Source organism: Glycine soja, chromosome 19 (assembly GCF_004193775.1).
Source record: "Glycine soja cultivar W05 chromosome 19, ASM419377v2, whole genome shotgun sequence".
Lineage (NCBI taxonomy): Eukaryota > Viridiplantae > Streptophyta > Magnoliopsida > Fabales > Fabaceae > Glycine > Glycine soja.
The window spans coordinates 49,053,776-49,068,653 of NC_041020.1; the positions used below are offsets into that span (position 1 = coordinate 49,053,776).

Sequence of the window (14,878 nt, forward strand, 5' to 3'; positions counted from 1 at the left end):
ATCAATCCCAGCATCCCTGATTGAAACACGTTACTTATTTCTCAGACAATGTATGCACTTGATTTTTCAGATGTTTCTGATATACAGGACCTCGATTCAGAAACAGTATTTAGCATTCAATGTTCAGGCCATTATATTATTACTCACAAAAAGTGTAAAGCCATATGAAGGACGTGGTTCCTTCCAAAATTGTCGGATGAAATAGCATATTGTACTTTGATCATAAATAATAATCAGTGCTCACGTTGCATTCATTGCTCCAAGTGTCAGAAACATTTCTTCGCCTGAACAGAAGTGCAAATACTGAAAGATGAACCTATCTAAGGAATAATGATTTAAAACATCAACTAATATTTTTTAAGAGTTTAATTAATATATACTGCTAGCTTAAAGTTGTTTACATTATCATCCATCAGAATTCATAATATGTGTGACTTTTAAATCAATTAAGATAAGAGTCAAACTTTTTATAGATGTAATATGTTGTAATTGTTTGGCAGCCTAAAAAATCTTTACAATGTGTATAGCAATTAAACTATGAATAACTTTTATTATGTATTTGAAGTTTTACAAATTTTTATTAAAATTACTTTGAGGAACATTTTTAGTTTTGTGAAGATATAAAATTGAGAATGTTTGTTTCCCATATTTTGTTTACGCTTTAAAAGAATAATATTATTAAAAAAAAAATGTAATTAATAACAAAAATGAATAATACTTTTTTAAAATAAATTAACATGAAGTTAAATTATGACTAAATATACTAAATATATGGTAGTATAATACAATGTGTCACGTCTAAATTAAAAGTAAAAGTAAAAAGAAAAATCTATATCATGCAATCCCTTAATCATTTTGAATAAAAAATATTGAATTTAATTTAAACATACTAATGTATAAATTTTTGAAGAGTGCTGCATTCTTGCTTTTCTTATTATAAATATTGATGTATAGTAAGATGGTTGAATTTTATAATATTTAAATTTACATTTATTATAAATTTTAATAATTCATGGAAATTAAATTAAAATAAATCAGTTTATTTCTTCATTTAAAAATTTAATTTTAAAAGGTATTTTTATTTTATTTTATCATTATTTACTGGTATAATGATTGACTAAAAAAAAAGGGGAATGATTTTTTTTTTACAAATGAAAGAATAATTAGGTAATATAGATTTGTACTTTTATTAATAGAAAAACATATTTAAAAGTGTTAGTAAAAAGTATTAAAAATTAAAATTTTCAAATAACCTAAAAGTAACCAATATCGTTGATTCCTAATGACAAGGCATGTTAAGCACGCAATCCTTATTCCAATGCCTGCGTGAGATGGTGCTTGGCATTTCCACGAGCTTACGGGTCCACGTCAACCGTGTTTGATCGAAAAATCTTTATAATTTTACATTAGATTAAATTACTTATTTCATCTCCTATAATTTAAAAGTAAGTTTTTTTAATTTCTGCAATTTACATTTTAATTATCTTTTAGTCTTGTAATTTAAAAGTGTTATTTTTAATCTTTTATATTTTAATTCTCTTTTAGTCTTTATAATTTTAAAATAATATTTTTAGTTCTTATAATTTGTATTTTAATAATCTTTTAGTCCTTATTATAAAATAATATAAAAAAATAGTTACAAATTAATTATAAATTATCAATTATTTTTTTATTACAAATTATCTTACAATAAATTAGTTATGGATTACTTATTAATAGTTAATTATAATTTTACTCATATTTTGATGGTAAGGATTAAAGTGAAATTAAAATATAAAGTATAGGAACTAAAAAAATCACTTCAAACCATAAAAACTAAAAGAGAATTAAAATAGAAGTAAAAAAATCACTTTCAAAATTATAGGGATAAAAAAAGAATTAAAATATAAACGGTAAGAACTAAAAAAACCAAAAAAATAAATAGGGATCAAATGAGTAATTTAACTTTGCATAACAAGTTAATGGAAAATAACACATAAAATCAGTGAAATAAAAAAATATTAAAATAGATTTTGTGATAAAAATAATAATTTCATAAGAGTAGTATTAAAAAAGTAATATAATTAAAATACTTTTAATAGTTGAAAAAAACTAGATTATCACCCACAAATTTTAATTTAGTTTATTAATTTATATAGTAATTATTTTAAAAGTTATATAAAACTATTTTTTACTGTTTAATTATAATAGAAAATAATGGAATGGAAAGGCCTCAAATATTATTAAATACGGTTTTAATGTAGTATATTGGAACTGCCCCAATCAAAAATAAAATAAAATACATGATGTAATTTTTAAAAATATAAAATTTTATTTTTTACATGTCATGACAATTAAACTAAAAAATATAAAAAAAATCAATATATGTATAGACTTTTTTTATTTTCTATTTATCTTTTTCTTTCAAAAACAAATTCTATTTCTCACATTGAACTCTATATAAAAATACGAATGAAAACTAATATATATATATAAAAGATGAAAGACAAGACAATACATGTGTAAATATTTACTTTGGCAATAAAAAAAATTAATTTTAAACTACAAATACAAAAAAGTGTGATAGATTGATGTTATGTGATCATTTTATTATTAAATTATATTATTTTCCTCTCATTATATTTATTGTGTAAAAAAATTTATCTTAAAATAATTATTATTTTAATTTTTTATAACATTAATATTTTTTATCATTTATATTTCTTATATGTTAATCATGAATTATAATGATAATATAAGATTAATTTTTATAAAATTATTATTTTCTTTTATATTTATCATCTTTTTTATTTGTATAAAATAATTTAGGATGATAATTATTTTAATATAAAATAATTTAGGATCATAATTATTTTAAAATAGGTGAGTAATACTTAGGAATGGATGTATGATTAAATTGTAATAATTTTATCATATTTTTTACCCATTTGAATACTAAATTTGATTTTTTATTTTATTTTTGAAGACCAATTGTCACAATTTTATACTTTTAAAGATTGAAAATGAGTATTTATTCGGAATACATTGACTAGAATTTACGTGTATAGTACATATGAACAGTATCCCATTGGATTTCTTGACGAAGACGCAGCAGTTAACAAAAGCCTCTCCTCTTCGTGTCAGGTAAAAGCTTGGTCTCACTGGAAAAGGGCAAAAAGAAAAAAGAAAAACACACACCACAGTATAAAATGGAACCTTTTTTTGGTTTCACATTTCGTCATGAGTGTTGAATGAGTAACCTTCGTTCGCCGGTCACCAATAATACCCAGTTTCCGTTTTCTTCCGTAGTAGTGTCCCCTCTTCTCCATTCTCTTCACTTCCGTTATTTTGCTTCTTTGCGTCGCCATCGTAAGGTTCTTTTCATTTTATGTTATATTCTATTGTGCCTTTTTTTTTTTTTTGGCTTTTGGGTATTATTTTTTTCCCTTAAAAAATTTCAATCGTTAGTAACGCAGAGACATTGACAGTGAAAGAAGTGTGCTTTTTTGTCTGTTTCTCTCTGGGTTCTGAGCTGTTTTACTCTCCACATTCTCTATATTTGTCTTGAACCCACCACACTCTCTCTTCTCTCAATTTGGATTCATGGGTTCTAACTCCATATTGAAAACCATTCCTTGATGGGTTTTTCTGATCAAGTTAAGGTAAGGGTCTGTCCCAACTTGTTTTTTGTGAGTTTCCCCTTGTTTCTGAGTGAGTGTTTTTGTCCACTTCAAATCTGGATCCCATCTGTTTGTTGAAAAACCTGAGAGGGAAAAAGCTTGGTAATTGAATTGAATTGCAGCAGAAAATGAAGGATTTTCCTTCTTGTTTTGGTGAAAATGGAGTTCAAGTGGCGGATTCTTCGTCTTCAAGCGCTAATAAAAGTGCCCAGAATGTGGTTACCTGTGTTTATCAATGCAGGATTGGCGGTATTTCCTGCCTGATTACTGTCACGTGGAGTAAGAATCTGATGGGGCAAGGCCTTGGCGTTGGGATCGACGATTCATCAAGCCAGAGTCTTTGTAAGGTGGATATCAAACCGTGGGGGTTTTCCAAGAGGAGAGGTTGCAAGAGTCTAGAGGTTCATTCTTGTAAAGTTGATGTGTATTGGGACCTTTCTTCGGCTAAATTTGGTTCTGGGCCGGAACCTCTGGGGGGATTTTATGTTGGAGCTGTCGTGGATGGACAAATGGTACTTCTTCTGGGGGATTTGAGGAAAGAAGCTTTCAAGAAGACCAATGCCAACCCATTACCCCACAATGCAGTGTTGGTTGCCAAGAAAGAACATGTTTTTGGTAAGAAGTTGCATGGTACCAAGGCTGTGTTTTGTGACAATGGCCCAATTCATGATCTTGTGATTGAGTGTGACACTGCAAGTGTTGGTGATCCGAGCCTTGTAATTCGCATAGACAGCAAAACTGTGATGCAAGTGAAGCGGTTGAGATGGAAGTTCAGGGGGAATCATACTATCCTGGTAGATGGCCTTGCAGTGGAAGTTTTCTGGGATGTTCATAATTGGTTCTTTGGTACATCCCTTGGAAATGCGGTCTTTATGTTCAGGACATGCCTCTCCGCAGCGGACAAGTTGTGGGCTAGCCAACCACCTTCTGATTTGGCATGGTCTTTCTCCGAGAGATTTCCTGAGACCAAATTGCAGGGTCTCAGTTTCTCTCTTATTTTGTATGCTTGGAAGAACCAGTAGATATGTAGAAATCCATCACATATTGAGTACTAACAGACCTCTCAGTGAGTTTTGATTTATCGACCATGTGATTTAAACATTGTTGAGTAAAAATGAGTACTTATGTTTCTCTCATTCCCCTTATTAAATTCATGTCCTCAATTTAGCTGAGCTATTTGAACAAACCAGAGACTTTTTTCCCCCAAATTGCTGTACATTTGTCTTCAAGTGTTAACTTTATGGTTCATATTACTAAAAATACAAAGTTTACATCTTTCTCTTTTAATCAGTGAGTGTATACTTACAATTCCCTGTTCAGGGTTGTCATATATTTTAACATTTAGCATTGCGGATTCATTTCATCAAATATGTAAGGCTGTTACTCCAAATGGGTAATTCAAGTTACTAGGAAAGCACAACAAATATTTTTGGCCACAACATGTAATAACTAATAAGCTTAGTGGAGCTGAGGTTGAATAGGAAGGTTGTGAGTGAATGGAAGATCACCAAATTACAATGAATGTCAAAACTCTTTATTTAGCAACCATTAGAGACTTTCTTTCTTCTATACTTCAGGGAATTGAGATGATGAAGCTATTATATGGAGGATTTATACTTATGTGCTATGCATGGGGCATGAATATGAAATTCTTTTGCCTTAATAGAATTGCCTATCTACTTTGATGTCTGATAATAAATAGTAAATTTGATGAGATTCTGGCCAAATATCATTTTAGTTTACTCTCCGAAGACAACTGTCAGCTTGCCATGGCTTGCGAATCATTGTTGTCAAAACAAAATCTTTCTGCTGCTCAACCTGATGAGATATTATATAAATATCATTTTTTAGCCTTGTAGTCTGTTGATCCTTTAATCCAAATTCTGCAGCAAGATTAAACTTAATAGTTATTAACAATGATAATGTCTTCTTAAGACCTTAAGTCTGCAATTTCAGTTTCAAAACTTATATGAAAGAAGTTTTTGAACTATGCACATTAAACAAAAAGCTCTTGCTTAGTTCAATTCATTTTATCATTCCTGGCATAATATGTTGTTTGTCAAAAACAATAGCACCATCACCTGGTAGTCATTCTTCAGTATTTAGCACAAGCTATAAACCTCAATTCTGTTGATCCTTAGGCGTGTTATTTTTGTTTTTTTTTTTTTAGCACTGGAGTCTTTTTTATACAAGTCATCGTTTTGACTACCTTATTCCTTAAATAAAAAATAAATGCCTACAGGCATACGGGCACACACCGTACTCATGCTAAGGCTTGTCATCCACATCTATATCTTTTTTGATCATTTGTAACCATCACCAAATCTGATACATATGTAACCATCACCAAATTTGATACCTTTTAAAACCCTTTTAAATAAATACCTTATGCTAGCACAGAACACCAGATTATGGTTGTCAATCATCTAGCCACGTATTTCCTAATTCCCCTGATCAGTTTGTTCTTCATATATAGTTAAGTTCTCGGTAACTTGGAATGTAATTTAATGTATTTATATCGTTTTTTAATCCTTCATTTAGAATGAAGTGATTGCACAAATCAGATGTATATCATTTCAGTAAGCATCATACCCACTTACCCATGCATTAAGAGTACAGCTCCCAAGGATGTTGATAACCCTTGGTCTCAGCTATGCATCAATAAGGATGGCTGCAAGGTAATGAGATGGAGCAGTGTAAAATCACTACATGAGATCAGTCTGAGCAAAAAATCGGTGATAACACTGGAATTCTGTTGCAGATATTCTGGCTTTTGAAATAGTTTTTTTTTTTTTTTAGCAACTTGCGCATATATTTTGCACTTATGCCTCTTCAATTGTCCAGTATAAAGCATATGGAATTTAACAAGAGAAATCCGCGGTGATCAAAACAAATGGAGGTTCAATCTTCTTAATATTTGATCACTAAATAAACGAGAAGCCATATTTAGTTCTCATCTTAGAGTCAATTTAGACTTCTTAAGATAAAAATAAAATGAATTAAGGAAGTAAATGAATATATAATTCTTGTATAAATTAGTATAAATTTATGCCCCTCAATCATTCAGAAACTTTCCTATCTAACACTTTTATATATAAATAGACTTGACAGAATTCTACGTATTTAAGTCTTAGAGAAGTCTTAACACTAACAGTAGGATATATATATATATATATATATATATTAATTGAGCGGAAAAAAGAGTCTGTGTTCTTTTTTTTGAAGAAGCTAAAACTGAATTTCATTAAACATCAAACTAAACATATATAAGACAAAAAAAAAAGGCTATGTTAATGAAGTTATCCATATGATGCTACGATAAGAGTAGAAGAATGAGTAGAAGAATCCATATGATGCTACGATAAGAGTTAAAAGGTTTTCTTTAGGCCAGCATTACCCCATCTACAGATAGGGAGGGATATTTATGAGTATAGAATGAATAGATTAGGAGCACACTTTGACACAAAGTGCTAACATAATGTTGTCGACGAATGCATAAAATTTTGAATATGTTCTACGAGGGCAAAGAATATGAATTGTACTGTACAAGGGAACGTTAATTGCAACGGAAATGAGGGAATCTGTAAATTGACGTGACAGTTATGAAGTCATTTTCATTGGAATTGACATCATGAAGAATAATGGACTAGTTTTGGGAATCTATTTCAGGCTTGTTTGTCGTACAGGACGTGCATGAGTCACGACCTCACATTTCCATCCTCGGCTACCTATGGCCCTGTAGCCCAGTAGCTGTATTAAACACTAAATTCACTCCTGTTTTAGTTTGAGCTAGAAAACAATTAACCTAGTACACTAGATGTATATTTAGGTGGATGTTGATAAAATTGATTGAAAATGAAATTAGTTTTGAAAATTTGATTTTTGAAATAATATAATTTATGTTTGAATGGTTGTGTTTTAATAGCAAATAAGTAGTGAGCTTTAGTATATTTTTTTATTTAAGTCAAAAGTTATCTAAATTTGCTTCATCTAAAATCAATTATAGATGTAAAATAAATCTGTCAACATAAAACCAAATGTATGAAAATTTAGTTGAAATTGTGTTAACTTATAGTACTTCAGTAGTTCAGTATGAAATACTTAATTTTAATTTTGCAAACATTTCAGAATTTGTGTCGGAAAGTTGTTTGCACCATTTTAAATGAAAATTCTCATTTTTCAATGTAGCAAGTATAGAAGGAAATGATTATATTACAACCCCACAAAGTATGAAGTTTAAATATCAGTTGATCTGATAACAACATGATAGTAGATAAGTGTAATAAATTCTTATATCATTTTTAAATTTAAGTTTAGATTTACCTTAATTTCATAAAATTAACTTGTAATGGAAAAGTTATCTTTTACTTAACATGAAACCTCCCATATATTATATAGTTTATCTAGGCAAATATTTTATATATAGAAGTTTAATAAAAAAAAATACTTTAAAATCATATGATCTTATTGCTTAATATAATGTATTAATAGATTTTTTTTTATTAGATGCCATAAAAGTACAAATACATTAAACTAAAAATAATAATTTCAGCGCAAGATTTGGTTTTCACTTTTTACCCGAAGAGCATGAGAAGGGTAAATTTAAAATTATAACTTATAAGTAATAGGTGTATCTCTATTTGATATATTGATTAAAAATTATTACAAGTGGCCTGAAATGGAATTGACAAGAGGAACAGTTGACCAAAAGCAATGGCATTTTTGAGTAAAGAGAAGAGAAGAACGGTTCTGAACCCAACATAACAGCGTCTGGTATGGGTGCATGCCCCATGGAATTGGGATGGGAGACCATCAAAAGCTGCAATTCGTACTCTTCAAAGTTCAACCTGAACATATTTGGCATTAGCAGTAGCAGGCAGGTGCCTATTTCTTAGGTTATATTACACAGAACTGATTTGATGTGTTGAAATAATTAAAAAATATAAAATAATAATTATGATTTATTTAAAAATAATAACTAAAAAATTAAAAAAATATATTAAAGATAAAAAATACAAAAATTTAAAAGTTAATATTTTAAAATATCACTTCAATTAACGTTTAAAAATATATTAAATAAAACTTATTTATTAAATAATTAAACAATTTTTTCAATTAAAAAAAATGAAATATCAAGTCCAACTTAACCTTAATATTTCATTTCATGGCCCGGCCCATATCACCAATCCATGTCCATCCATGCATGTGTCGTTAACCTTTCCGACAAATTTACAATACCCACCATGTCGTGTCCTGTGCCTTCTCAAGTTCTCAACTATGGTTAAGCATTAATTAGTTGAGTTTGTGATATTGCTTCACTAAAAAGAACTGCACTTCCTGAAGTTCAAATTCAATCACTCCTGCAGTTTAAACAATCGCTTCCGTTTTATTTCATTGTGTGGATATCTGTAAAGAGATTTGGCTTATCATTTTTTAGTATTTGTCAAAAAAATCACCTTTTACTAGGATTTTTTATTTATTGTGAATATGTTATTTAAGAGATTCGAGTAATAAAACAATGTCTTACTAGAGTTTTTTTAATAACAATAACATAGATATATGTATTATTTGGTGTAATTTTTTTTGTTTATCTTTTTTCTTTAAAAACCTCAATAAAACACATTCTTGAAAAAAAATTGAGCAGCTTAATTTTTATTATGTAAAAAAAAAAAGTAGTTCTTTAAAACAAGTTGGGTGAATGAGCAACTCTTTTTCTTTCTCTCAATTTGTCTTATCCATGCTCTTTGTTTACTAGCTTTCTTGTCTCTTTCCACTCTCTCTCCTTGTTTTCTTGTTTCTGTTTTCGCTCTCTCTAGCTCTTTCTCTCTATACTGTAAAAATTATCTGTTAGACAGTCAAAGGCTATGTACCTCAAAAAAAAAAAAAAAGACAGCTAAAAGGCTATCTACAAGAAAATTGCAAAGACTACAATCAAGAAAGCAAAACACAAGATAAACAAACATTCACATTTCGTAGTTGATGCTTTAATACAGTATAACCCAACGTTAAAAAAACAAACTTATAATATGTCAGTTTTATAGGTGTTATCATCTAATTTTTAGGAAATTAAAATAAAACTAAATAATATTTTTAGGTCCATCTTATAAAGTTTTAAAGCCATTTAATTTTCTTTCTGTTAACCTTTCAATCCAATCCATCATTATCGAGCAATTTCTATTTTTTTAAAATTTTAATTTTAAACTTTTAACTTTCTAGTAGCTTTCTTTTCTTTAACTTTCTTTAATTACCAAAATTTACTTATTTAAATAAATTTAATGATAGAAATTATCAAAATATGATTACTGAATTAAACGATTATCATATGAGCATTCATGTAATAAGTATTCATTAAATAACCATTTAATAAATATTTAAGTTATTGACACATATATATCACTTATGTGAATATAACTTCATTCTTTTTTAAAAAAATGTTTTTTCAAGAACTATATCAAGAAATTATAAAAACAAATCTTCAAAACAAGTTAATCCGGATGACAGGGATTCATTTATACTACAACGTGCCACATCATCATAGCATAATATTACCATTTATGCTAAATGAAACCCTGAAGAAAATTATTAAAAAGGGGGGGAGGGGGTAATCTTCTAACTTAATTTGTATAGCCAATGAAAAACAAATGGTAAAAGGATGTCAAAAACAAATTATGCCCCATCCTATGCATTAGGAAAGCTATGACAATATTTTTAGATCTACAGGGCCATCTGAAACTTTACATGTCTTTCAATAAATATTCATCACCCAAGGTAAAATGCAGAACGATATGAATTTTCATTTTAATATTGAGAAGAAAATGACTGAGGAAATCTAAATATGTTGACTCAAGTTGGCAACAATCTGAGAAAATGTCAAAAAGTGACTAAATAATAATCTTTTAAGAGATGCTGCATCATGATGACAATGTTAAACTCTTTAAGGCAGTTGTAAGTTGAGGAAGCTTGTCGGGAGCTCTCTGCTTGTAATCTTTCTCCAATACTTTGGCTGCTAGAGATTGTAACTGGGACCCTTCTTTGTCCTCCTTGCTTTTCCCTTTCGTAAGCTGGGTAATAGCAGAAGTGCACTGCATAACAGGAGCAAAACTCAAATTCCAGGCATATAAATGAATAGTTTTGTGAAGAAGAATCCACGGATCTTTAGTTGTTAAGGAGAAAATCAAAATCCATGAAAGAAAAAACTGTAATCTACCAAAGTTATGGCTTTCACTGTAACCAATAAAACCTAAGTTCAACTAACTTCCAAATTAAAACTATAGATTATTCAGTTCATACGCATTGACTTGTAGATGCAGAGGACCACATAGAATGAAAACTTGTATGGAAGATCTTACCAAGCATATACCAAAGAGTGCTCTGGTATTTTTGCCTCCAGTCAAGTCGATAGTAGATGAGTAGTATTTCTTGGCAGTTTGGAGGTTTTCTAATCCACCAAGCGTATAAAGTACCTGGCAATGCCATAAGTTAAGAAAACGCACTTATGCTATAAAAGTAAAACTTTTGCTAGATTACTACGTATTCCCGTACACACCTCTAGCATGCAATGTATTTTGTGCCTAGTTTGTTGTTATTATTGGAGCAAAGAAATGAGAGGAGGAGAAGAATTTAATTTGACCAAAATAAAGTAATCAAATTTCATAAAGAAGTTACTTACATCAGCATATGCTAAATGGAAGAGTGGAACAGTAGGTTGAGTTAATATCAACTCCTCGTAGCAAAACGCTGCTTGTTTATACCTAACAAGAGGACAGAAAGCCGGAAAAAACAAAGGCAGGTTAATAATTAGCAATATAATTGTCACACTTGCAGAGGGGAAGATAAACAGTAGAATAAAATCTAACATTTGCAGGGAGACGTATATTTCAGCCAATTCTCTCCATGCCTCATGATCTGCCATGAATCTGTTAAATTGACAAAAATAATTCAGATACATGCTCTATTTTCTGATGTAAATCAGAAACTACTTATTTTTAATCTTGGAAGAAAACAAAAACTGTTTAACATTTGTCTCACGTTTCCAGATATTTATTAAGCCAATCAATAGCCACGGAAATGTTGCCTTGTGCCTTTGCCATTGCCACCCTCCTCTTATGGATGGCCTGCACAACATCAAAACAACCAAAAAGATAAACACTTTTGCTTTTGGTTTAGTTTACTCAAGCAGCCTAGCCTATTTAATGTAAAACTGAAAGTTTATAAATCAAATCAAAGTAGCAAAACACAAAAGAAGAAGTAACAATTATAAGATTTGTGTTTCATCACATAGAGTAACTGAGCAACTAACAGTCCCCCTTTTTGGTTTCCCCATAAGGTTAAGTGAGTTTACTTGATCAAGAGGATTGTCCTCCAAAAGGCTTGTGTAAGCCTTTTCTGCCAATTCCCAGGATCCTTTTGCTTCAAGCAACATTGCCTCCAGCCTACCTGTAATAATTAGTTGCCTCATATAATTTTTTTCTCTAGAGGGAATAAGTGCATGCATATGCACAGACAAATTTTGATTTGTGTAACGGAGTTAGCTATATTACATAGCATCCCTCCTGAAAGAATGGAATGCAAATCATCTAAGTTAGTCATCCACCAGTCTAAATGTTTGTTCCAAGAGAACAAGAACAGGGCATCAACAAAGTAGGGCAAGCAATTGCTTGTGTTATGGGATAAGTAAACATTACAGTTAGAGTTTTTGGAACATTATCATACAGCTCTAGCACTACTAAATTTAAGGGAAAAAGACAGGAAAAAGAATGTAGCCAGATCAATCATCTCAACATCAAAATAAATAGTTTATTAGCCTATCGGTGACCTACATATAGGAGTGCAGATAGATCACTGGGCAAGTAAAAGACATGTGTCACCACCATTTAGCCAGAGTAATGTTACATACACAACTGTTAGATCTGCACCTAAATAGAACTGTACAATATCTGAGTTCAGGTGGTGCAACTGAATCCTCCACCTTGACCCCCAACAAGCTTATACAGAGTTAGGTGTAGAGTCAGACACACACGGCAAGAGTTGAGTAGACAGTGCTATTTAGCTAACTAACCCAAATCCAAACTTGGGAAGAAGAAATACACAATTTAAATATGTCAACTTACCAACTCTTTTACTCTCTAGGAATCTCTTCCGAAGAACCTTTGTACAGTCCTGACAAAGGAAGTAAAATATTAACTAGACGGTTTCTCGTAGCATATGAAGGAGACAAATGCAGCAAATGCTCAATTCTGGCAACATAAAGAACATAATGGACAACATAAAAGTTCAGCAGCATATTACTTTCCAGGCTCAGAAATTACAAAAGCAAACAAGATCAAACATCTTGCCACAAAATTTTAACAAGAATGAATGAATGATACCCTACAATCTACATTGTGAAAGAATAATGGCATAGCCAGATCCACCACCAACAGAGAATAAAGGACCAAAAAAGGATTAATCTTAAGATAAATGATACACTACCTAGAAAACAAAGAGCAATCCAAGACAGTGCATGATAACTTTACAAGTTAAGCAATGAAATACAAGTATTATGGCAGCACTAAAACAAAAATGCATCAAGGCTCAAGCAAGTTTATAATCCCCGGTAAAAACTCATGAGCAACCATCTCAGGTGCATCATCAGCATCCCCACAACACAACTAACAAGAGATTAAAGGAATAATCCAATAAGGATAAGTTTCAACTATTTCAAATAAATAAGATCCAGGTCGTGCATACGATTCCCAATTGTGTAAAACATTACACGACAAGCGAAATTCATACCAACAGCTACGTTTCACCAAAAGGAGGCTAAGATTTTACAATTTGCTGTACTGTATCCATTACAATTTACAATATTTGAAAGAAACTAGTAGAAAAGCACTAAAACAAATTAGATCGAAACCTTGGCAACGTCGAGACATTGGCAGTCCATAGCAGCAACAGCAACCTGCTCATACAAGGTCCATTCTGCACGCGAAACAAACATTAGTCAAAAGTCAAATTGAATAAAAGGTGGAGCTGCAACTAAAGCATATAGTGAAATTCAAAGCTCCAAAAATCACAACTTAAAATCAGAATCACAGAATTGAAGCAAACAAAAAAAAAATATATAGAAATTAGGTCAGTGGCTTAAGAGGAGGGACCATCGGAGCCGAGAGAGGATCGTTGTTTGAGGTCGTTCAAGATGGAGAGACCGTGCTTCAGAACTTTCTCCGACCGCCGAACTTTGAGCTTCCGCACGAGGCAGAGGTACTCCCACGCGCCGCCGCCGCCGTTATCGACCTGGTTTTCGAGCCTGTTCAATTGAGTCTCCTCTGTCTTAGTAACCATCTTCTCACTCACAGATCCAACAAATCGATGAACGGCTTTTCGATCTGTTCTTGAAAATATCGATCCCGGAGTGAGAAGAGAGGAAATACACACTAACACTGGGATCGCACTTCCACTCCAGGTTCCGCCTCACAAATTATTATAAGATAGTTATAGTTAAATGAAAGGTAAATAAGTCATTTTCATACATGATAAATTCATCTCCAAAATATGAAAAAAATAAATTTATTCATCCATTAATTTTTTTAATTTATTAACTTATTTAATATTTAATTGTTATAAACAATAAATATTTTAAAAAATAATTATTTATCCTCAAATGAATCATTCAATTAGTAATTAGAGTTTAACTAACAAAATTATATATTGGTACACATTTTAAATAATCATGTGATTTTTTTATCTAATTAGTATTTCAATATTTGTAATATACATGTAAAAAAATCAAATACTTCATTTATACCACGTTATATAACTAATAACAGAGTTAGAAAAAAATATAACTAGTATAATCTTTTAAATATACACTATATCAAAAATAAATTTATACACAACTTGATAATTATTAAATTTATGTATTTTAACTTAAATAGTTAGTAAAAAATTATATTTAGTTAAATATTTTATATAAATAGATATAAGTTGTGTGAAAACTTTACAAATATATAAGAAATAAAAATATAATATGATTGATAATATCAATTTATAAATAAAAATACACAAGTTTGATTTTTCAAAACTTTAATCCATTTGATTTTTGATTTCTTTTTAAAACAAATCAATCAATTTTTTCGATTCTTGTTGAATTTGATCGATTTATGAACACATGTTAATGTCTACTAATGTCTTTCTAAGCTCCATAAAAAAAAAAACTAACTTCTTTCTATTCTAAAAAA

At 30.2% G+C, this 14,878-nt stretch overlaps 2 protein-coding genes across 2 annotated transcripts; one reads left to right on the forward strand and one right to left on the reverse strand.

Annotated features, from left to right (window-relative positions):
- The first annotated feature begins 3,090 nt into the window (after positions 1-3,090).
- On the forward strand, positions 3,091-4,804 carry LOC114399312. The gene has a single exon (XM_028361484.1). The coding sequence runs from the start codon at positions 3,788-3,790 to the stop codon at positions 4,679-4,681; it is 894 nt and encodes a 297-aa protein (XP_028217285.1). The 5' UTR covers positions 3,091-3,787; the 3' UTR covers positions 4,682-4,804.
- A 5,457-nt stretch (positions 4,805-10,261) lies between these two features.
- Positions 10,262-14,119, reverse strand: LOC114400496 (ER membrane protein complex subunit 2-like). The gene is made up of 9 exons (XM_028362967.1): positions 13,796-14,119; positions 13,555-13,619; positions 12,770-12,818; positions 12,001-12,095; positions 11,688-11,773; positions 11,516-11,575; positions 11,329-11,410; positions 11,009-11,122; positions 10,262-10,741 (listed from the first exon to the last, which is right to left on the reverse strand). The coding sequence occupies exons 1-9, from the start codon at positions 13,980-13,982 to the stop codon at positions 10,571-10,573; spliced, it is 909 nt and encodes a 302-aa protein (XP_028218768.1). The 5' UTR covers positions 13,983-14,119; the 3' UTR covers positions 10,262-10,570.
- Between the last annotated feature and the right edge of the window lie 759 nt (positions 14,120-14,878).